The 24246-nt window shown below is 42.0% G+C and overlaps 1 protein-coding gene across 5 annotated transcripts; it reads left to right on the forward strand.

The window, feature by feature from the left end:
- Positions 1-4670: 4670 nt before the first annotated feature.
- Positions 4671-19053, forward strand: LOC111841812 (paired mesoderm homeobox protein 2). Of its 5 annotated transcripts, none has more exons than XM_072714519.1 (4): positions 4671-5123; positions 15369-15642; positions 17606-17784; positions 18247-19053. In XM_072714519.1, exons 1-4 carry the CDS (start codon positions 4924-4926, stop codon positions 18374-18376), a joined length of 783 nt encoding a protein of 260 aa, XP_072570620.1. In that variant the 5' UTR covers positions 4671-4923; the 3' UTR covers positions 18377-19053. The 5 variants fall into 5 exon arrangements, with proteins under 5 accessions (XP_072570620.1, XP_072570621.1, XP_023663628.2 ...); XM_072714520.1 differs by having other exon boundaries at positions 17618-17784; XM_023807860.2 differs by having other exon boundaries at positions 4671-5101; positions 15443-15642.
- Positions 19054-24246: the final 5193 nt, after the last annotated feature.

Genomic DNA, 24246 nt, shown 5'->3' on the forward strand with positions numbered 1-24246 from the left:
AGAGGAATGTCATACGAGGAAAGGTTATTTGAGCTAAATCTGTTCAGCCTCAAGCAAAGGAGACTGAGGGGGGACATGATCCAGGTCTATAAGATTCTAACAGGTTTGGATGCTGTTCAACCGAATAGTTACTTCAGCATTAGTTCAAATACAAGAACTCGTGGCCATAGGTGGAAATTAGCGGGAGAACATTTCAAACTGGATTTAAGGAAGCACTTCTTTACACAGCGTGTAGTCAGAGTATGGAATAGTCTTCCTGATAACGTAGTGCAAGCTGAATCCTTGGGTTCCTTTAAATCAGAGCTAGATAAGATTTTAACAACTCTGAGCTATTAGTTAAGTTCTCCCCAAGCGAGCTCGATGGGCCGAATGGCCTCCTCTTGTTTGTATAGTTCTTATGTTCTTATGTCACGAGGTCACTTCCGCGCTCGTTTGCATGTCACGAGGTCACTTCTGCGCTCGTTTGCATGTCACGAGGTCACTTCTGCGCTCGTTTGCATGTCACGAGGTCACTTCCGCGCTCGTTTGCATGTCACGACGTCACTTCCGTGCTCGTTTGCATGTCACGAGGTCACTTCCGCGCTCGTTTGCATGTCACGAGGTCACTTCCGCGCTCGTTTGCATATCACGAGGTCACTTCCGCGCTCGTTTGTATATCACGACGTCACTTCCGTGCTCGTTTGCATGTTACGAGGTCACTTCTGCGCTCGTTTGCATATCACGAGGTCACTTCCTTTCTGAATTCTGATGGGTCTCACAGAAGGCTTTGCAGTGTGTTACACGCACTGATTTCAGTTTGTTCCCCTCCTGAATATTGCATTTCTCCATATTAAATACAGCCTTTTCATATTCTTGATTTCTTAATAAGTTTGATACATAAGTCAAACAGACTTTGGCATTAAGATTAGCTTGATTTTAGTTCAGCTATCTGAGTCATAGATAAGCTATGTTATCTATGACTCAGAGTCAAGGTAGACTTCATAGTGGGATTTTATGATAAAGACTTTAAGGGAGATTCCAAAAGAACCGCTCACCTTTTCTAGTTTCTGCAAAATAGGGTTTTTTGCAATTAGAAACACTTTTAAGTGTTATTTTTGGCCAATCATAGCCACAAGTCCCACGAAACCCAATAAAGATCAAGCTGAAACCCTTTTAGCACCACCCAATAAAATAAGCACAGTGTGGGTAAAAATGTTTATGGACGTGCTTGCGACGTGCAGGAACACCGGCCAGACTCTGCTTTCAAGTTACCCTTCATTAAATCTCGCTTTAAATTTTGCACTGAGTTGGACTGATTACAGCATTTCTGGGCAAGAAAATATTAGCCATGTAAAACAGCTTTTTATTACAGCACAGAACAATTGAAAATACATTTGAAAATTCTTTTACTATTTAAAACTTTCTGTGGCTGGATTCTATGGCCTATTGTACTAGGAAAAATCCAGTCGATCAAATAATGTTTGGGATAAATACATGGTGTGATGGAATATTCTAGAAGAATCCTGTACTGTGTAAACTCATGTAAGTATAATCCAAAGAGTGGCTTTATGGACTGTTATGTAGCCCAGCCGATGCATACGAGGTTAAATTTATTAACTGGTAAAGTTGACTGTGCTTTGACTTGCACTGTGGAAGTGCCTTTAGATTCATTAACATTTTTTTGGGCTACAAGATCTACAGTTAAGAGATTTCTCTAACTAGCAGCTATGAGAAGCTATGGGAAAACTGACCTGTTACACAGTATTTATTGTTCATTTAAATATATCCATCCATCTTTCAACCACTTATTCTGGTGAAGGTCTTGGGGTTAAATATTCAGTTGTGGCAATTAATGCAGGTAAAGTATTAAAATAAAGATCTCAACAATAGACTGAATGGAGGAAGGTCGTCTATCATTTTGAAAAATAAAAGTCAATTATGTAGCTGAATATTATCTTGGGATGCATCTATAGCACTGCTTCTGAGCTTTGTACCAGACAAACTGATGACTGAGGAGGAAATGTATCCTGTCTATATTACCTTTGCTATTGCTGTGATTCCATAATGTACACAGCACAGGAAAAATCGCCAGTGAGTGAAAGATGGACAGAAAACACTCTAAGCAGACTGCTAGCATGTGACTGCATCAGCTGGATATTAGGCAGAACTAGTTTGTCATTCTGAGTTTGATTACGCGTTGTGGGGGGTAGTGAGGCCTCGGGGTACTGTAAGCTTCAACAAAACACGGCTAAGAATAGGCCTTGTAGCAGAAGGTAACAGCCTTGGAAATCCGATCATGGAAAAGAACCCCCCACGGCTGTCCCAGGGAATTTAATTAAATTGCTGTATGGAGCTGCGCTGGAAGGCGGCCACATCTGGATCCAATATGTGAGGCTTTGATTTTCCTTCTTTCGTTCTCCTTTTCGTCTCTGTCGTCTTAATCTCCAGTAGGGGTAGAAACTCCAGACTCCAAGAGCCCGATTTTCAGTTCTTGGATTCCTAGTTTTCAGTCATATTTGTTTCTCTCCACACCTAAATGTCGAGGTTCTGTGTTGCATCTTTGCAAAAAAGATAATGTAAGAGGTAGATGCCGTAGTGGAACATATTGATTAATCAGAAGCTGCTAAAAATGTGCAATATTTTCACATGCTTTTCAAACAGCTTTTTGCATTCAATTGTTAAGTATATTGGCTAGCATAGTCAGACGTGCATTAGCAGCCTACAAATATAAAATATCAGTTATTTTATTTCATATTTTATTCGTGGCTCTTGTCAAAATCTGCAAATAGCCAAAAGGAACAGGTCTGCACTGTTATTTTCTTGCCAAAAAGACCAAAACCAAAAATGCATGCCTGCTAAATGACACAACCCCCTTAAATATGTAGAGCCGGTCTCCTGGAACACCATGAAAATCCTATACAAAATCTCACTGAACGCCATACTGGGTCAATAAAGGAATGATTTATAACTGTTTAATCCTGTATTTGGTTCAGATAAGCAGTCACAGAGATCTGCATCCTTTTTCACACAATACATATGTTTTGCTAGTTTTCTGCTTTTTCTGTTGCTGTGTAAATTAACGGTATTCAGGTCACAGTGGGGGCACGGATACCCCAGCAAATTCAGGGGGGCCAGCCATTTACAAGAGCCCTTCAATGCATAAAATTATATGTAAAATTGGGCAGGGGGGCCAAAGGTGACATATTCCCCAGGGCCTAGAATTTGTGGCTCATACAGGCTGCTGGTTCATCGTGACCATATACTGGACAAGCGGTCTGGAAGATAGATGGATGGAGCAAAATTATGCGTAACAACTGATTTGAATATTTTCAGTTTTCAGTGGGAAGGCTTCTATCATTTATTTCAAGCCAATGTGTATGTCGAAGATCACGTTACCATAAATCCATCTTAGAAAACCTTTATCCAATACAACGTCGACAGAAATCATGTAACTATGTAACAAAATATTAATAATATTCCCAATCACTGGGTGAGTACTGAAATATTATTCAAGCATCTGACGAGTAAAATAAAATTAAAACCTAAGAAATGGATGGATGTATGGATGGAAAATAAAATTTCGACTGCCACCCTGCAAATATATCGCAGCTATTTTTCAAGCTCTGTCAAAATTTACTTTTGCATACAGTATGTACTTTACATAAGAGGCAAATATTAAATAAATATTTTCTGTTCAGGAAACTCTACAATGCGTCTCATAAGGGACCTCTTTGTGGACAGAGTGAAAATGATACTAATGACTGATGTTTTTCGTCGGTCCCTCTGCGAGTCTAAATTTCTAGAAAACGCGCACTTTTCAGCTGCAGATCCAGCCCCCAAAGGTCCATATATAAATCTTTTTTCTGCGGACAAAGAAACTTTGCCTGCCGATGCGTTTTAAACTATGTTACGAAGGGAAATGAACCGTTTTCGCCGCTATCAAGCACATGTTGACATGAACAGCATGTTTAATTGCTAATTCGTCGAGTCGAATTTTTAACTGGGCCTAATTACAACTGAAAGATGTTTCGTTTTTCTGCCAATGCGGAAATGACATTATTTTAGTCTATCAGAGACAAAATTTGCCACTTAATGAAATCCCGAGGCCGATTAGTATGCCTATTAATAAAAGGGTCATGCATAAAGTTAATTGTCCTACCTTCCTATTAAACTGCAACATATGGCGGTTGTAATTCACTATATCTATACTTCTATAGTATATAGATCCAAGGTATCAGTATAAATAAAAAGCAAATAATAATTAAAGTATAATTACTATTTTATAATAATATTATTGCAATAAATCTTCCAACAAAATCTGTGGGGAAAAAACATTAATTGCTATCTTATTAAAGGATCGACTGCGAGCCACTGGTTTTAATTAGAAAGAGTAGTTCATATAAATCATGCGGAGATGAATTAAGTTTTCAGGACTTATATGAGAACATAACTATCTCATTACAGTCTGCACAGAGGGCCTCTCGGGGCGAATTTAATGGTGGGGAACTTTTTGTAACATCTAAAAAACTATGAAGTTCCAGTATCACGGCCGTAAGTGTGATATCTGTGTCACTATGGGTCAGGGCTTCTTTATAATGCTGAACTTGCGAGGTCACGAAGGATCAAAAACAGAAAACGTGAAGTACGTAAATTCTGGTCATCAGTTAAGGGAGGAGAGGGTTTCACAAGTCTTGGGGGTGTGGCAGTTGTTTTTACTTTTCGAAGAAAAAAAGACGTAAGAGGGAAAGCAGAAAGTTTATTTAGAAAACGGATTCCGTTCACTTCGCTACGTCACGATCTTATGGTCAATCAGATGTGTAATCCGGGGAGGGATCTGATAAATGCAAAAGAAGAAAAAGACTTGTAAGATTATTGGCAAGTTCAAAGTAAATAGATCCAGCATATTTGGTGGATATTCAGATTTTCCCAAAGAACTCGAGGAGGATGGACTGCATCGATGGCAGCCAAAACAGAAAAAACTTCAGCGTGAACCACCTTCTGGACCTTGAAGAAGCACCAGCTGTTAAGGGGATGAAGAAGACAGCCGTGGGGACCAAGAAGGCTGAGACGGGGCGTGCGGGGTCCGCGGTAAGCAGCGGAAACGGGGCCGCCTCACCGCGCGGTAAGCAGCCCGTTCAATACAGGTGAAAATGTCATATTATTTATTATCTCCCATATGCGTGTCTGATATAGGCTATGTTTTTCTTTTCTTCGTTCTGAGCTGCAAACAAATGAGCTTCATTTAATAATTACTTAATGAAAATCCCTGTTTTAATCGTAGTCATGCAGTTTACATCCCAAATTTAATTGCTGAACTATTTAAAATTCCTTTGAACTTTTTTTTTGTTTAACTTCGTTCGTATGGTATGTCTCCTTATCCTTTTTGGTGTTAATCATGAAATTACATTAGCGTTTTAGTTGTAAATGGTTTTCGTTCGTTCAGCGCTTCCTAGGTTTTTAACAATGACTTTTTGTGTGTTATAGTTAAAATTGATTTCAGGAACCTTCTGGCATTTAAAAAAGTAATTTTAATTTAATTTACCCATCTGGGATCAGTAAAATTAATCTAATTTAAATGATTAAAAGAGGTTTTTGCTTTGTTATGAAATAAACATTTATTTAGTTACGAAGTAAAACTTGGGCTCATTTAAATCTTGCAACTTTAAAACAAAAATTAAATGAAAAGTCTCTTGGAGGCACGAGGATCGTTGAATAGTTTAAGTTACTTTGTATAAAGTTTATTTGAATTTTTATTTGCACAACATCGGATGCAAAAAGCGTAGAGATTACTAATCTACAGACTGTTTTTATAAAAACCTAATATTAGGCGTGATGAGTGCGTTTGTAGTTTGTGTTAAGACAGGTTTAGCGGCATTCTGCTAACCTCGCCGTTTACCTTAACTTCGGGATCAGTTAGTTTCCCTTGTGAGAAGAAGTTCCGTTTGCTTACATTACCTTGCTTTCGCACGTTCAGAAAATAAAAGGAATTATAAAGCGAATAACTGGCGATGCGCACCTGAGTGACTCTGAGCGCCGCGCCCGTAACCGGCAGGTCGCGGGGCCGGAGCCTGTGGCAGCCGGTAACCAAGGCGCCGAAGCCCCGGTGCTTCTCAGTTGGACGTTACTTTAGATAAAAGGATCTTCACGTGTGATGCCCCAAAAATGTTCAGTTGTTGAATATTGTAAAAATAATAGATTTTAATAATAGATTTTCACAACATTGATATAACACTGTAGAAACCATATTAGGCTAATTAAATCTTATAAATGTTTCAAATATAAAAATTGCAATTGTGCCTTGAAAAGGGCTATTCTATAAAAACGTCCCACACTGTACAGTCCTGGGTATGACGTTAAACTGTATCTGGCCCTGCAAGTGGTTATCCAGTGATTTCGGGGCTTGCTGACAGGATTGGCACTGCAGCCATCGTAAAACACTTCACAATAGCTCTGCCCAAACAGGCAGGACACCCTTCTGCTCTCTCCGCGGGAGTAGCTCTGCTGCAGCCGCCCACAGGAAGGCTGCACGCACCATGAAGGGGATGGAGGGGAAGCCTTAGGGATCCTCATCCCCGCATGATTTGAAAGTGGCAGAGAACCAGTGCGGTCAGGGGATCCCCTGTTGGGGATCGGGGCTGGGGTGGTGCTGAGGTGTCACTTGCTGCATGGTGGCACTTGGGTCCCAGTTTGAGGGGCCCATTCGGGTAGGTGCATGGAACGTCTTGTCTCTCCTGCAGGATGACTATCTTCCCCTGCTGTCGGGGGAGCTTCGTAAACTCCGCATTTCAGTGGCAGCACTCTCTGATGTACGCAGACCGGGGAGTGGCCAGATCTCTGTAGGTAGGTCCACCTACTTTTGGTCTGCTCGGTCTGATGGCTGCTGTACTCAGGGAGTAGCTGTTGCTGTAGCGGATTGGCTCCTCACGATGGTGTCTGATGTCACTCCTTTCTATGAGCGTGTTATGAGACTCAGGCTAATGCACTCCTTGGGTGTCTTGTCTGTTGTCTCAGTGTATGTTCTGACCACGGTGAGTAATATCTCATTGAGGGAGACATTTTACTCACAGCTTTGCTCGTGGTTGATTGATGCCCATGAGGTGACACTCCACTGGTCATGGGTGTCTTCAATGCAACCACTGGGACTGACAGGGCTGCCTATGAGGATTGTATTGGTCCACATGGGTCTGGGGACCGGGGTGAAAGTGGCTCCATGTTCATTGACTTTGCAAAAGGTCAGGGGCTGTGGGTCACTGGAACCTGGTTCCAACACCCTGAGCCGCATCGTTGGACTTGGTACTCCAATACTGGTGATACCGTCTGATACGGCAAAGAAGATCGATCACATCCTCATGGACAGAAGTTGGAGGCTCATTTAGAACTGCAGGGTCTACAGAAGTTTGTGAATTCTGACTACAGTCTTTTTGTTGCTGGACGTTATGGCTAACCTGTACACTGGTACTTTAAGTGCTGTGCAGTGCATACGGAGAACCTCCACATTCTTCCCAGTTGATTCCGAGGTTCAGCAGGGGTGTGTTCTTGCTCCTACTTTGTTCAATGCTTGCATGGACTGGGTGCTGGGCAGGGTTGTGGGGTCCTTCAACTATGGGACATCTGTTGGTGAAGAAAGATTTACTGATCTTGATTTTGCCAACGATGGTGTGATCTTCAATGGAGGCTCTGATCGGGGCTCTTGAGAGACTGAGCGAGGAGTCTGAGTGTCCGGGCTTGCGAGTGTCCTGGATAAAGACCAAGATCCAGGCCTTTAATGACTTCTTAGGCCCAGCCATCAGTAGTGTGTCTGTCTGTGGTGAAGGTGTCGACCTCATTGAGAGGTTCATTTACCTCGTCAGCAACATTCATGTCTCTGGTGACTCGTCCTATGAAGTCAGCAGATGGATTTGGAGAACATGAGGGGTCATGAGGTCACTGGAAAGGGGTGTGTGGCGTTCCTGATATCTTTGTAAGGGGACGAAGGTCCAAGTCTTTAGAGTCCTGGTGCTCCCTGTCTTGCTGTATGGCTGTGAGACATGGACGCTATCCAGTGACTTGAGACGAAGACTGGACTCCTTCGGTACTGTGTCTCTTCGGCGAACCCTTGGGTGACGCTGGTTTGACTTTGAGTCGAATGACTGGTTGCTAGGTGAGTCCCGAATGAGTCACATTACCTGCATTGTGAGGGAGCGTCAGTCACAGCACTACGGCCATGTGGCGCGTTTCCCTGTGGGTGATCCGGCTCACAGGATCCCCATTGCTGAATGGCCATTTCCGGAGGGTGGGACTGGACCATGTGTCTCCCTGGGGGGTCGTCAGCCCGGATCCTGAGGCGTTTCATCATGTGTTGGGTGCAGCTACACGCTGTATCAGTGCCTGCTCCCCAAGCGGACCTGACCTGATTCTACAGTCAGTCTTGTGTGAACCGAACCAGTTTGAATTAAACAGTTTGTATCTAAAATGTAAAATATAACATGAACAAAACCACTGCAATTTTCCTCTGATAGAGCTGCATTTTGTTCTGTTAACAGATACCTTAGACAAACTGTTTCAAAGAAATGAAAAGTAATGCAAAATGTAAATGAAAATGTATATCTCGTTAAGTACAGTAAGGTTGGGTCAAATTATCCCTGCTACATACAATTAATCTGTTTAATATATTGTCAGAGTATGCAAATATGTATTGAATGATCCAAGAATGCTTTAGGAATGCTTTTAAAGCTGGTTATATCATTAACTTCTACAAAGATGAGCTGTTGCCCTTAAAAGTATCACAGCATCATGTGTTGCATGGATTACCTATAAGCAGTCTACTCTGATGCTTCATCCTGCAATCCAAAGACAAATGGTGATGCCCCGTGCCCCATGCTGCTTGTGGTGGCCCACCTACAGTACTGTATTGGATAAGCAATGGGAAGATGAACGATTTCCATTTAGTGTGATTAGTAGTTAGTGTTTACATGAGCCATTTCCGGATGGAAAAATGAAACATAAAAAATGAAACATAAAATCCAATGTAATCTTAGTTAATTTGAGCCAAATGTACACTATCAGAATGGTTTACATAATTGGCCTGGATTTGGTGTGCATTTCCATTCCAAAGAAAACAATGCCCCCTCCTGGCCTACAGATGCACAGCAGCATGCTATTGGAAAATTGGCAGCGATGCTTCAAATTTATAAATGATGAACTTTTGCCTCCAGTTCTATCATAAAAATCTAATTGATTGGCTAGCAATACCATCTCAGACCTGTAGGGATGCCATTCAAATTCAAAGTCAGAGCTCCTTATGTAGTGTATCTCACCACACTAATCATGTATTTTTTTTTTTTTATCAGAAAACGTATTTTAATTATAAGTACTCCTTATTGTAGCCTCCTTAATCTCCCTGATTAGTATTTCAGCAGATAAAATCCTCAGATAGACAGGGGTCCCTGTATGCTCTGGCACCCTGGGTGAGACTCTGCTGAGATAATATCATAAAATGCAACCACAGATGCTTCTGGTTTTTTTCACTGGCACTTCGGCATCCCTAATGAAATGGCGCCCTCTAGGCAATCGGCTGTGTCACTTGAAGGTTGGGCTTGCCCTGTATTTCATGACAGTGTACAGTGATTGTTTAACTGCTCCTAGGACACATTTTGGTTTTGGTTCTATGCAAATGTTGGTAACGCATTACTTGAGGTCATGTTTTTACTAATTTATAAACACATTCATAACAAATAATAATGCTTTCATAAAGTCTAAATATTGAAAAATCTATAATAATATTGTTGGACCCCCCCTGCTTTCCAAGTTGCTTCTCCCCTCTGGGACCAGGGTCCAAGTCTCCCCCATGGCCACATGTGTGTGGAGTCTGCATGTTCTCCCCGTGTTTTCGTGGGGCTTCCTCTGGGTTTTCCGGTTTCCCCCCACAGTCCAAAAACATGCTGAGATTAATTGGTGTTACCAAACTTTTGATAGATTACATCCTTTCATTGTCATTGCATATTAGTATACAAACTCCCATGACCCTTCATAGGACACATGGGGTTTAAAAAAAGATGGACTGATTTATTTTTCTAATTAGAACAAAATGTTAACGCATGGATTTTCAAGGAGATTCAAAATTGTAATACATTTATTAGTTCCAGAAGATACCAATCTATGACTGACTTTATGCTGTCTGCAGGCAATGGCTCACAGGTATAGCTTTGTATGTGTTAGAACTATACATAAAACACGTGTGTTTGTGATCGTTAATAAAATCACGGCCTTCACTTTATGTGCCGCTTTCCTATTAACGCTTTATTGTTTTATTACCAATACTTGGAGTTTCAACAATAGCAGTTTAACCTGCATTTATTATGACACCATATGACATTATATGACACCATATGACATTATATGACACCATGTATATTATATATGACACCATGTATATTATATATGACACAATATGCATTATATATGACACCATATGACATTATATGACACCATGTATATTATATATGACACAATATACATTATATATGACACCATATGACATTATATGACACCATATGCATTATATATGACACCATATGACATTATATGACACCATATATATTATATATGACACCATATGACATTATATGACACCATATATATTATATATGACACCATATGACATTATATGACACCATATATATTATACATGCACATTTATTATGACACCACTGATTCTTCATTAAAAAGCTCATAGCGCAGTTCCACCAGAAAATCCCTAGATGACTGGTTTTTAGCTGAATTTGCAATAGCTGGGACCTTTAATAAACGGGCTTTAAGAGCTAAAGGCTTTAGAGCAGGGGTTCTCAAAGTCGGGATCGTGGGCCGGATGCAGACTGAACCACAAGTTAGTCTGGACCCAGTCGGTAATGCACCTTATGAATCAAAACGGTTAACGTGAAAAGGCGTAACGTGGTATGAAGTAAAATATATGATTCACACACAAATATATCAGACACACATAACTCGTCACAATTCCTCCCCCCCACATGACAGGGAATCAAAATGAGGTGCGAGCATTAAATATGCCTGGTATTGTTATATAAGAACATAAGAACTATACAAAGGAGAGGAGGCCATTCGGCCCATCGAGCTCGCTTAGGTAGAACTTAACTAATAGCTCAGAGTTGTTAAAATCTTATCTAGCTCTGATTTAAAGGAACCCAAGGATTCAGCTTGCACTATGTTATCAGGAAGACTATTCCATACTCTGACTACACGCTGTGTAAAGAAGTGCTTCCTTAAATCCAGTTTGAAATGTTCTCCCGCTAATTTCCACCTATGGCCACGAGTTCTTGTATTTGAACTAATGCTGAAGTAGCTATTCGGTTGAACAGCATCCAAACCTGTTAGAATCTTATAGACCTGGATCATGTCCCCCCTCAGTCTCCTTTGCTTGAGGCTGAACAGATTTAGCTCAACTAACCTTTCCTCGTATGACATTCCTCTAAGACCAGGAATCATTCTTGTGGTCCTACGCTGCATCTTTTCTAAGGCCGCAATGTCCTTTTTTTATATCGGTGTCTGTATCGAAAGTTATTGTTAATTATGTAAAAGTCCATGAAATGCTGTTTTCTTAATGAAAATTTTTCTGGGCCGCTGACTTTGATCGAAAATCTGATGCAGGCCTTTGATCAAAGTTTGAGAAACCCTGTTTAAAATATTATAATTAGTACCTGACACCTGAAACTGATGTGGATTATTATTTAAATAACTCCAGGAAAGTAGTTAAGAACTTATTTTGAGTGAAAACCTAGTCTGGCCACCACTGATGTACAGCTTCCATCACAAACAAATCAGACTGAAAACCAGCAAACCACACAGTCCTGCAGTTTTCCTGAGAGCCTCTTCAGCGGGGGGCAAATACCTACTATTTTGTCACATTGTAGCCAGATGTATATAGAGAAATCATCCCTTCACAGTCACTTCACCTGGAGGGGTTCTTGCAGCTGTAAGCGATGGCAGTAAAGTCGTACGTCACAGTTAAAGCCTGTCTAATGGACACTTTATTAAGCTCCCGTCTGAGGCTCGATATTAGGAGGAGAGGACAGGAACTAGGCCCACTAAACAGAACTTCTCAGCAGGAGCGTAGTTCTTAAGTCGTTCTCCTGCTTTTAGGACTTCAGGGGCTTAGAAAGGGGCTTTTCAGTTCCACATGGACATTTTTCGAAATGCGTCTGGGAGACGCAGGAAGGAGATGCCCTTCAGCCCCAATGTCAGGAAAAATCTCAGCCTTAAAGAAGCTACTCTAAAACAAATCAGCTTACCCAGCATTCCACAGTCTTATCTCCATACATCTCCGTGTTCCAAATCATGTGCTTGGATTCATTTATTAGTTGAATCAGAACCTTTGCTGGGGAATATGTAAAAATATGTGAAGGTCAAGGGTACACATTGAAAGACTTGGGAAACTCTTCTTCCACTGCAAGCATCCAGCCATACCCTAGAATTTGATGCTAATAGGATGGTGATGCTAGCAGAAATTAGCACATAGTAAATCATGATGTACACCATGTTGTTATGTCGGGCATTGCTACGACAATGCCGTGTTCAGATCCTTTTTACGTTTTACGGAGGTGAAGTAAAGTCCGTGTTTTTTTTCCGGATTAAATGGGTTCGCTCCAACAAGAGTCTCGTCTGGTTTTGTCTGCTGTTGGAACATAACACATGTGAACAGTAAATAAGCATATCTTTGGTCTTTGGACATTGCTGTCTCTCTCCAAACCCGGCAACGCTGTTACCAAACTGACCCTTCTGCAGTGGAAAACCAAAGCGAGCTGGAATTATGCTGTAACTAATGTTTCTTTGCAGTACGGATTGGTTCTTGGTAGCAGTAGAAAAGCACTATTGCATTTGTTAATGACTCCTGTTGTTACGGCCTCCCGTTATCTGTGGGAAAGGTGCTACATTTCTCCTTCTTAATTTCCCCTTGTCCAAGAAATCGACAGGAATCTGTATACCAGAGAACAGAAAATAGCTCCTTGCTTATCTGCGTAAGAATATTTCTGAGACAATTTCAGAGTGGAGATACGAGTGTACAGACTTATCATCCACTTCTTGTCCATACTCATGTACGGTTTTAATGTTTTGATGTTCATTACTGTTTTTATTGATTTTTTACATACCGAGGTTAATCCAAAAGTCACACATCACAAAGCTTGTAAACTGATGCCAACCATAGCTACACGTATGTTGGCCCAGCAACATACGTGCAGTGAGGTTGTTTTAGAAGTTTTAGGCTCACTCACAAACAGTTTGATGTGTCGGGCTGCTTTACAGGATGTGCAGTGCTATTTTTGGCCTATTTGTAGCAAGACCTGGCATAGATGTTCACATTTTGGAATATATAATATATATCCATCCTACTGACACTTATCTAGTACAGTCAATGGAATAGTGAGAAAGGTGCAGCACATGGAGCCAATCACAACCAGCATAAAGCACAAGGCTGGAAGAAAACCTAGACAGATGCCAGTCCGTCACACGCAGCTCAAACGTGGCTCTGTAAATGATACCACAAACCCTCTTGGGGTCTGAACCAACAACCTCCAGCTTCTTCAAGTTCTTGGGTGCAGTCACTATCCTGCTTTATTCCTTACTATGTACATGACAGGCTAAAATGTTAAAACCCCAACCCAAGTCTTTATGCATTCTACACTCCTTACTAGTAATCTGACATTTTCATAGTGCTGATGTGAAGTGTTTTGCATGCATATGTAAGAACATAAGAACATAAGAAATTTACAAAGGAGGGGAGGTCATTCGGCCCATCAAGCATGTTTGGAGAAACAAATGTAAAGCACAATAAAGTACAGAAAAAATGGGCTTCACTCCTAGTGATACAACACGATTGTCAGAGTGTTGGGCTGCAAAAAATAATCAGTTACGTATGACAAGAAGAGGTCACACTTTGCTTAATATGCTTTTATTGAACGTCTCTGCACAGACACGTTTCACCGTAATGCCTTCTTCAGTGTGCACAAAGCAGAGTGCAATCTCTTTTTGTCATATGTAAAGCACAAGCCATAATGTATAATGTCAGTGGATTTTTAAAAGCAAATAAAGTTACACATAAAGTGAGACTGTGACTGTAATCCACACAATAAGGATCAGATTTAATGAAGGCTGTCTTTTTAAAATAATTAACAAGTGCGCTGATTTAATCATGTCCAAGAAAAAAACTGGAAATGATTCCGTTTTTTAGGAAGAGGCTCAGTGGGTAGTCCTGGGGCCTCACACACACACAGCACTGTCATTTTTGCACTGCATCTCTGTCTGTATCTATGTATGGAATGTGGATTTTCTCTGTCTTCAAATGGCTTTCCTCTGGGGACTTCAGTTTCCTCCCACAAAGACAAAATTCAGTCCAAAGTTGGGCTTTTTGCCATTTTATCCCGAATGTCTGGCGCCTTGTGTCCTGGGGTAGGACTCAGTTCCAGTGTCACCCTGCACTAAATAAGTGGCTCTTGGAAAATGGATTGATTGTTCAGCTGTTTAAAGGTACAGTATCTAACATGATATGCTTCCTCTCTGCAAAATGCTTCGACGCCAGCTAATGTTCTACACAGAACCCTCATTTAATGTTTCATGAAAATCTAAAGGACAAAACTGACTTTTATGAAAATCGAGCTGAAGGATTTTGTTTTTTATTCTCTTTGGACACAGAATGTTTAAATATAAAATACTATGACAATGAATGGGCTTCAGCATTTATTGATTTAATACTTATTTAATAGTTTAACAATTCAGTGTGTTTACTAAACAAAGCATATAGGCTTTGTTTACACCTCGACCACATTTTAACAGTCACTGCCACTGAGCAGCTACATTATTTTTGAATCAGACCTTTTTTGTGGATCATTATCTGCGTGAAATATGAAGGTTCAGATCACCTGATGACGCTGGACCAAACGGCATCAAAAAATGGAGGAGGAGTCTATGAAAAACAGCAAATATCAAATAAAAGGAGACTTAGCAGTCTTCTTGAAGTCATACATAACTTCTCAAAACTAAATGGTCAGAGATCATTTTAAATAAACATTTTTCAATCATATAGATGGATAGTTAATGCAAGATAGTGACTGAAGCATTTTAGTTAGTGTATCACTTAAAAGTACAACAGCTGTTCCCTTCCTGCAAACCTTTGATCACTGTTCTTTTTTACATTGCAGTTGTTTTCTCTCTTTTTCCATTCCCTCTAAAGCTGTTATGCTCTCTACACCAACTCTCCTCTCCCGCATCATTTATTCCTTCATGTTTATAAACTCTTTCCTCTGTTTGCCTCTTATCATCTCTCCCATGAGGTTCTGTAACTTATCCAAAAATACTGACGTGTCCCAGCCGAGTTGACCAGAAGCTCCTGTTCATTGCAGGCGGACAACAGGAGCTGAAAAGGACCAAAAAACCTCAAAGAGATTTCCACACAAAAGTGACCATATGATTACAGGTTCTGTTCCGCCACAAACACGTTCTGAAGCAGCCGAACGCAAGATGAAGAGGAGGAAGAAGGAGCGCCGCAGTCGGACCACCTTCAGCAGCAGCCAGCTGCAGGCCCTGGACCAGGTCTTCGAGCGCACGCACTACCCCGACGCCTTCGTGCGAGAGGAGCTGGCTCGCCAGGTCAACCTCAGTGAGGCCCGCGTGCAAGTAAGAAGTACGGCATGCTGGGAAGTCCCCACTTTAGCATTTTTTTTTACTGCTTGGCCTAGAATCTGCCAAGAGTCAAAGGCAGCTGATGTCAGCTTCTCTTGTCCCTCTGCTTCGTGCTGCTCCACCCCTGCTTACTCACTGTTTCAGGGGAGGGACAAGGGAAGCAGGAATTCACAGGCAAATTTGATAAGGTCTTTTTGGGCAGGGAAGGTCATGTGTGTTTCTGGGGAGCAGGGGGTGTGTACAGGGGAGGGCCACAAGGGCACTGGCCCCAGCTGAAAGCTGATTGGCCCCCTACATACATGTTATCAGTTAATATCCATATAAAGAAATGGTTTCTTAACCTTTTTTGCCATGGTCACTTGTGGTAGTTTGCTGAAGGCTGATGAAGGGACCCCATCACCCCCAAGCGTCAGTTTTGGGTTAGAAAAAATAAAGATGTTAATTTTTATCCCATCCAAGTCCTGAAGTGTATTTACCCCAGGATAAGGACCCCAGATTTAAAGTAATGTTCATTCTGTGTTAAAGAGAGTTGGAGCAACAGGTCAGGTCACTGAGCCTCACAGAGTAAACTGCGTATTCCTTAGGGACGGGCCGATCCACGTTTTTAAGTTCAGATCAGATTCTGATACAAAACTGCCGATACTGATTCCGGCATGAGCTCTTTTTACTTTAGTATTTTAATATAATGAATATATAATATATAAATATGTATACTTTCTATATTACTGTTTTTTAAACCAGTAATGAAAATTTTAAGTATTTAAAAGGAAAAAAGGATACCAAAAATCTTTAATTTGGCTACTGGAAACATACATAACGTATACTCTTGCACTTCATTCGTACATTTTGTTTTAAGCGTTTTTCAGTCATCTGCAGTTCAATCTGAATATCTTCCAAGAGAGTATATGCAAGTGACTAAGGCTTAAAATGCCTCCACAATGTTTCTCCCACTGGCAGCAGTGTCACTTACACTTTGTTGTGAGATCGCAGCCCCTCCTGTTTCACAAGCTGTAGCGAGTGAGCAAACAGCCCAAGCTAGCGACTCCCAAATCATCCATTGCTTTTTTCATATTACTCACGTTGTCCCGCAGTGGGATTTACCACTAAATGTTACTCTCACCTCTCAAATTTTGTTTTTACAAAGACTGCAAATCACTATTAGTTGCTGTTAAAAGCATAAAATACTCCCAGATCGCCACCCTCTGGTCCGATGTTCTTACACTCCGCCTACTTCGAAGGCTATGCGCATGACAACACAGTGGGCGGGAGTCACCGCGCTCACAACCACTGAGTGTCAAATAGACTGAGTGGCAGCGTTAACGTTCAGCTTGAATGCCGCAAAAACACATCAGAACTGTTCTGCGATTGATTGTACAAATAGTCTCACGGTTTCTTTTATTTATGAAGAATTCACTGGTCATCTTAATGGTTAATATTTACCTAGTTATGAGGAAGGACTGAATAAAGAACAGAAAAGTCACTGATGTTACCATTGTTTTTCATAAATGCATAACTAAATTCATAAGCAAGGTGGTTTCTAGCTATTCAAAGGTCAGGGGCTAAGTCAAGTTTACCTGGGACTTTGTTTTTGAAGGAAGATTGGCATCGGGGCTAAAATACTCGTGGCTCGGCTTAAAATACTATATGGACCTAACAAGGCCCATGTTCGTAGATATTCTAGTATCAGTTTTCTATATTTTCTGAGAAAGGCTGATGGGTACATCATCTACTCAGTAGCCTATACAAATGTTCTGTAAATATGAACACAATATAACAAACAGGATACTTTTATGAAAAGACTTTTATTATGAAACCAGGACTGTAAATCTCTCATTGCAACTGAAAAATTTCACTCTGCTCTTCTTGTACTATGATGTCACGATCATCTCACTTTTCACTTTATATTTATGGTGGCTCATAAGTGCCAGCGAAATGCCACCTTGCCTTCACATCGTAGGTGTGGTTCCAGAACCGACGTGCCAAGTTCCGGAGGAATGAGAGAGCGGTCCTAGCCAGCCGCTCCAGCAGTCTGCTCAGGCCCAATGACCAGGGGGCAGCCCTCGACCAGCAGGTGGCGCCACACTCCACCCTCCTCAGCTCTGACTCTGTCTCATGGTCTCCTCCCACACCTTACAGGTAGCCCCTCCCCCCACCTAGCATACAGATATGTCCCCACGTGATGTGGTGTGTGGCTCAGCAGTTTCGGCTGTTGTGTCTGTGATCGGAAGGATGCTGGTTCAAATCCCTGAGTGATTTTACTACAGGGCCCTTGAGCGAGGCCCTTAACCTCAATTGCTCCAGGGACTGACTGTCCCTGGTTTCACAATCCTATGACACTTTGGATAAAGAGTATCTGCTAAACAAATAAATGTTTAAAAGGGCACTACACCATTGGAGTAAATGATTAAATATTTACCAGCACCCGTGCCTTACATGAAAGAATAGTGAATAATAAATATTTATCTCAGCATTTAATCACCATGGACAAAGACATCTTGAAAGATGAATTGTAATAACAGCTCTACCAGGCCGTGGCTGAAGGCAGAGATTAGTATTGTGAGCCGCCAGTCAATCTGCTGTTACGTCCCATTTCCTCAGCCTGGCTTCACCCAATGGCCCCCAGGACGTACAGCTGAGTGGAGCCAGTATGGCCAAGAGCATCACCAGCCTACGCCTAAAGGCCAAAGAATACAGCCTGCATCACAGCCAAGTGCCGACGGCCGACTGACACCTGCACAGCGCCGCATGATCCTGCCCGTCTCCCAGACACAGGACGAGACCACTGACACAGTGAGACCCCAGTGAGAGACCGAGGGACTGCCAGGAAAAAAGCTGGGCCACTGGGCACTCACTGAGTTTACAATAATACGTGTACAATCTGCTGAAAAGCATGAAGTGGTCAAAATGAAGTTGTGTAATGAAACATTTGTTTAAAACATTGTATTGTTTTTTTTGTTGTACCTCCTGATTTTCCCACCAAAGCAGTGGATGGCTCTAATTGCATTCAAGCTAGCCAGCAAAACAATTTAAAACTTGAATGTGTTGAATGTGTCAAAAGCTTAGTCAGTTCAATTGCTGCACAGACTGACTGTGTTAATTCAGTGTTTTGTTTTATTATTGTTTTGTTTTGTTATTTTTGGGCTATGTTCCATGTTCCGGAATTTTTTCAAAGTGCCTTTATGTTCGTGACCAGAGTGTTTTTTTAAATTCTTATCAAACGAAGGATAACACAATATATTGTTAAATTCATTCGGATATCACAGTGTATCAATCCCACAGTTTTGGAATGAAAGAGGACAAAATCCTCAAAATATCCCAGGAAGCAGATGTAGTTTCCAAGATTTAAGAACCCAAGTGGAATTATGTTTTCCTTTCTGCTGTTAATGAAGTACTCGCTTCCTTTGGTTTACCTGTTCCTGTGTTATCAGTAATGCCTCTTTGCATGCCTTTGACAAAACAGAAGTTTCAGGGATGATTAAAATCACCGGCGCCATGATTGTATCTGCAGTATAAGCGACTGCACGCCGGCCAGGAAGCTCATTCACTCCATCTGGAGGCATCTGAGTGGAACCCGCCTCGGGCGCCCGGCCCACAGAATCAGTAGTCTGCAGCTGCAGGGTGTTACAGCCAAGCAATGCATCGCCTGCAGTAGATCATATTTAAACGTTCTGCTTATGTGAGACGTTGCAGGTTTGCACAAGCATAATGGTGACGGGCTAACTTCTGGCACATCTGCTTCAAACGCGAAGCACTGCCTTACTACCTATATACGTGACGGGAATATCGTTTAGCTTGCACCAGTTTGGAAATGCTGCCTAAATCCAAACCTTTTAAAAGAATTCCCGGTGGACGAAGAAAAACTGTAAAACGAAAGTCAGTCAGAGTCGCACAATGTCAAAGTAGGTGGCCGCTACGATATAGTGTTTCACACTCAATGGTTTCCATCGGGCTATCATGTCTCGGTGCTTGCCGACAGGAGGGATGTAAGATATGAAAAATGAGAGCAGTTCCTTTTGCAGACTTGCTGTATTATGGCCCATTTGAGGAGACTGGACTCCTGCAGTGCCATACATAGGCAAAAAACAGGGCTGCAAGCTTTCACGCTCACACAAGAAATCTTATGACAAATCTGTTATTCCATTACAAACTTATAATTAGCTACATCAAAAGCGTTGGGGTAGTTTGCAGACCCAGCAGACTATTTAGAAGGTAATAAAACTGTTACATACATGTGAATGTGTGAGGAGACTTGGCATCGAAAATCTCACACTAAGAACTATTGTAAGCTAAGAACTATTTCAACCATAAACCTTACATTAATCTTCTATTGTCAATAGTCCTATAGAAAAGTGATGTATTTTTGGGTAAAGAAAGTTCAAATTTGCAGGAGTACAGGCAGCCGTCTGGGGCGCCTGAAAAACTGGGGGTCCATGAAGATAGAATTTTCACAACTTACGTTCATGTATATAAGATAAATTGTCATTTAAGTTATAGACAAATGTCTGTTATTTGCATTTTAGTGACAGTTTGAAGGAGGTACTAAGTTGCCCACATCCCCGCTATAATGGACTACCCCACTTTGAAACTTTGATGCTTAGCTTTCTTTTCCCACTCTGTTCTACCGGTTGTTTCACTGCCAACCGGAGCAGTATAGAGTTGCCCAACAAAATATGAAAACAGCGAAAAGATACAAGAAACACGGAATGATTAAACTTCGTCCATTTCGATCCAACAGCAAGATACCTTCTTGCCCCCGATACGTATACCGAATGGGCCCCTGCCCCCACGCTGATTGGTAAGTACCACCGGCACACCTCAATTTAATTACATGATGGATGTTCTATTGTTTCGGCGCCAGAAAAATTACTGAAATCCCCTTTTAGGGGACCTCTATCCGTGTCACCCTAGAGCCCCCAGAAAAGTCAGTCCACCCCTGGTTTTGGCACTCTGCCTCAACAGCCTTAAAACAGTGAAAGCGCTGCATGGTATTTCCCACCAGGTGGCACTATAATGAAATTACAACAATGATATAATTTCCCAGAATCTTAATCCATTTTGTACCAGGAAACAGCAGTAGATACCAGGGTTGGGGCCATTCAGGAATGCATTGATCAATTCCAGTCCAAGTCAGGAAATGAAACTGGAGCTGGGATTGGAAAAAAAACTACAGGGAACAGAATTGGAGTTGAATTTGAATTTCAGGGAGATTTAAGTTCCAACTCGAGTTCCATTTCCTGATTTGGACTGGAATTGATCAATGCATTCCGGAATGGCCCCAACCCTGGTAGATACCAAGATAAACCACAGTTATCTTAAAAAATGTGCATGGTTTAAGTGGGACTATGTATATGCAAATATATAACATTGCAATCAAACAAGGACTCATGTATCATTCTGTTTATATGACTGCCTGAAATCCCAGCTTCACATACTATGCTTCACTACCATGGAATTCCAGTCAGTGTCACACAGGCTCCTAATATGGAAAGGACACTTTCATTGATTGTGCATTTTTAGCCAAACAAATCTCATTATCATTGTTTTCCTTCTTGAAAGAAAATTAAATTACATTCAACATATTAGGTAAAGACAGAAGATGTATGTGAAGTATGTGAGGTAAATCATTTTTTTATATATTCATACAGTACCAGTCAAAAGTTTGGACACACCTACTGAAAATCATTAATCAGCAAGATAGTGACCCTAAGCGCACCTCGAGGTTATATAAGTGCTGTGTTATCTAAGGAAAGAGATGGAGGGCAGTGACTGATGAACTGGCCCCACATTCCCTGACCTAAACCCTAGTGGGCTGGTTTGGGGTGCGCTGGATCGAAGAGTAAGAGCAAGGTAGCCAACGTGTGCCCAGAACTTGTGGAAAGTCCTTCAGGACAGTGTGAGAAGCATTCGACATAGCTCCATGTGGAAGCAGGCTGAGAGAACGCCAAGAGTCTGCAATGCTGTTATCAAAGCAAAAGGGGGCTGTTTTCAGGAGTATAAATTGTCTAGTTACATACTGATCTCATGTTCAGTTATTAATGAATCCTTACGCGTGCTTTATCTCAAGCAGTTTGTTACTGTGTCTGTTAATTCTCTAAACCTGAAGGAACAAGTCATGAATAAAACAAGTGAAATACTGATCTCATGTTTGTTCATCATTAATGAATCATGGCACATCTTTTATCTCAGGTAGCAACTATGTTTGATCATGATTTGTATTTCAGCAGTAACTGAGTTATTACTAAGTATTTGTACCCCATCAAGTAAAGTGTTACCAAAAATGTTTATTACAGAAGCATGTACTATAGTGAAAGCAACTTAATCTCAAGATCATGAATAATGGTCTTGGACGGCTTTGTTCCAGCGATCTCATAGCTTTTGAATTAGGAAAATTTTACATGAGAACTGAATTGACCATCCTTGTTCCCTTTCAAGTCCAGTCACCCATCTGATGATACACACTACATGTTCTTTCATGCCCATAAGGTTATGCCTGAAGTAATTGTTCAGAAGGAAGCTGAATAATCATTCATTAGGGCAGTGGTCCCTGAATCCCACGTATGCTTTGTATGTGTATGGAGTTTGCATGTCATTCCAGTGTCCAATAGGCTTTAGGCTGCAGTCCAGCGACCTACAGCCAGGCAAGCTGGCATCTCAAAGTTGTGTGTATTGTTTGTGCCCTGTGATGGACTGGCATCCCTATCAGGGTGTACCCCAGCCCTGTGCCCTGTGATGGACTGGCATCCCATCCAGGGTGTCCCCTGCCCTGTGCCCTGTGATGGACTGGCATCCCTATCAGGGTGTCCCCTGCCCTGTGCCCTGTGATGGACTGGCATCCCATCCAGGGTGTCCCCCAGCCCTGTGCCCTGTGATGGACTGGCATCCCATCCAGGGTGTCCCCCCGCCTTATGCCCTGTGATGGACTGGCATCCCTATCAGGGTGTCCCCCCGCCTTATGCCCTGTGATGGACTGGCATCCCTATCAGGGTGTCCCCTGCCCTGTGCCCTGTGATAGACTGGCATCCCATCCAGGGTGTCCCCCAGCCTTGTATCCTGTGATGGACTGGCATCCCATCCAGGGTGTCCCCCAGCCTTGTATCCTGTGATGGACTGGCATCCCATCCAGGGTGTCCCCCAGCCTTGTATCCTGTGATGGACTGGCATCCCATCCAGGGTGTCCCCCAGCCTTGTATCCTGTGATGGACTGGCATCCCATCCAGGGTGTCCCCTGCCCTGTGCCCTGTGATGGACTGGCATCCCTATCAGGGTGTCCCCTGCCCTGTGCCCTGTGATAGACTGGCATCCCATCCAGGGTGTCCCCTGTCAAATGTCCAATACTCCCTGAGATAAGCTCCAGCCCCCCCTCCCCAAAACCCTAACCCTAACTCCCACCCTCCATAACAATGACCAGGGTTCACAGATCTGAGATGCATGAAAATGAACATGCAAGTTATAGCATAATGATGTTATCCATTGGTTTTCTATTATGGCTGATCCAGGTCAGAATCTTGTGGGGGGGGGGGGGTCACAAGGCTGTGCACACCCTGGGTGGGATGCCAGTCTATCACACAACACACAGACACACACAATTACACAGCGTGGGGAATTTAAGACCTAATTGCACCTACCTGAAGGACTGTTGGAGAAAACCCATAGAGACATGGAAAGACAGTCATTATGAAAAAATGAAATTAATTATATATGTGAACTGAGCAACATATGAAGCAGACTGTACTTCTGTACCAAATAGCATGTTAGCCATTGTGTAAAAAGAACCTGGTAACTATTCATTCCAAACAGCATTCCAGCATCATTCCTTGGTACAGAATATCAAAAGGAAATTGCCTGAGCCTGAGAATATTTCCTGTTACTCCATGCAAGCACTCAACAAGACAGAACAGGCATTCAGTCTATACAACTCACATCCATTCAACCAGAAACCAGCTCCTTTCTAAAACATTTATATGCTGGGATTACAGTAAAGGTTTCTACTCTGCTTCGACTCCAATGTTAGGCAGTAACAACACAAAACTGTCTTAATTCTGAACGCTCACCATCTACAGTCAAAGCCCTTGGACTCTCCTGCATTTAGGGTAAAATTGCTTTGGTAAGTCACGCCATCAAAATGCAGTGTCAGCGTGTGTGCAGACAATCACACTCTGAATCAGGGGTCTGGTGTAAGTTAAATAAGCCCTTGGGGTGTGCTCCTACGCCTCCACGGCCAGCTGGATTGTCTGCCCCTGGGAGCCTTTTGTGTAAGCAGCTGAAGAATGTTGGACTTAAACGCTGGGTGTGTGCTGGACACAGCCTGGGCCTCTGTTAGGGGGAAACAGTCTTTCCCCAGCATTTCCATGATGAATCCAAGGCTTACAAATTAATTATGCTCAGATAAACACAACTAACATGCAAAATATTAGAGGTTTTTGTTTGCCTTTCACTGCAGGCACAAGCAAAAATTCTTGGCACAATATGCAGACTGAAAGAAGTATGATCAGATAAGAGTGCCATTAATCAAATTGTTTTTACTACATACCGTGGATTTTACAAGGCCAGAGATGAAGGCTTGTGTCGAGTGCTGGCAGCTAGATCCCAGTGCACCTA

This window comes from Paramormyrops kingsleyae, chromosome 7 (assembly GCF_048594095.1).
Source record: "Paramormyrops kingsleyae isolate MSU_618 chromosome 7, PKINGS_0.4, whole genome shotgun sequence".
Lineage (NCBI taxonomy): Eukaryota > Metazoa > Chordata > Actinopteri > Osteoglossiformes > Mormyridae > Paramormyrops > Paramormyrops kingsleyae.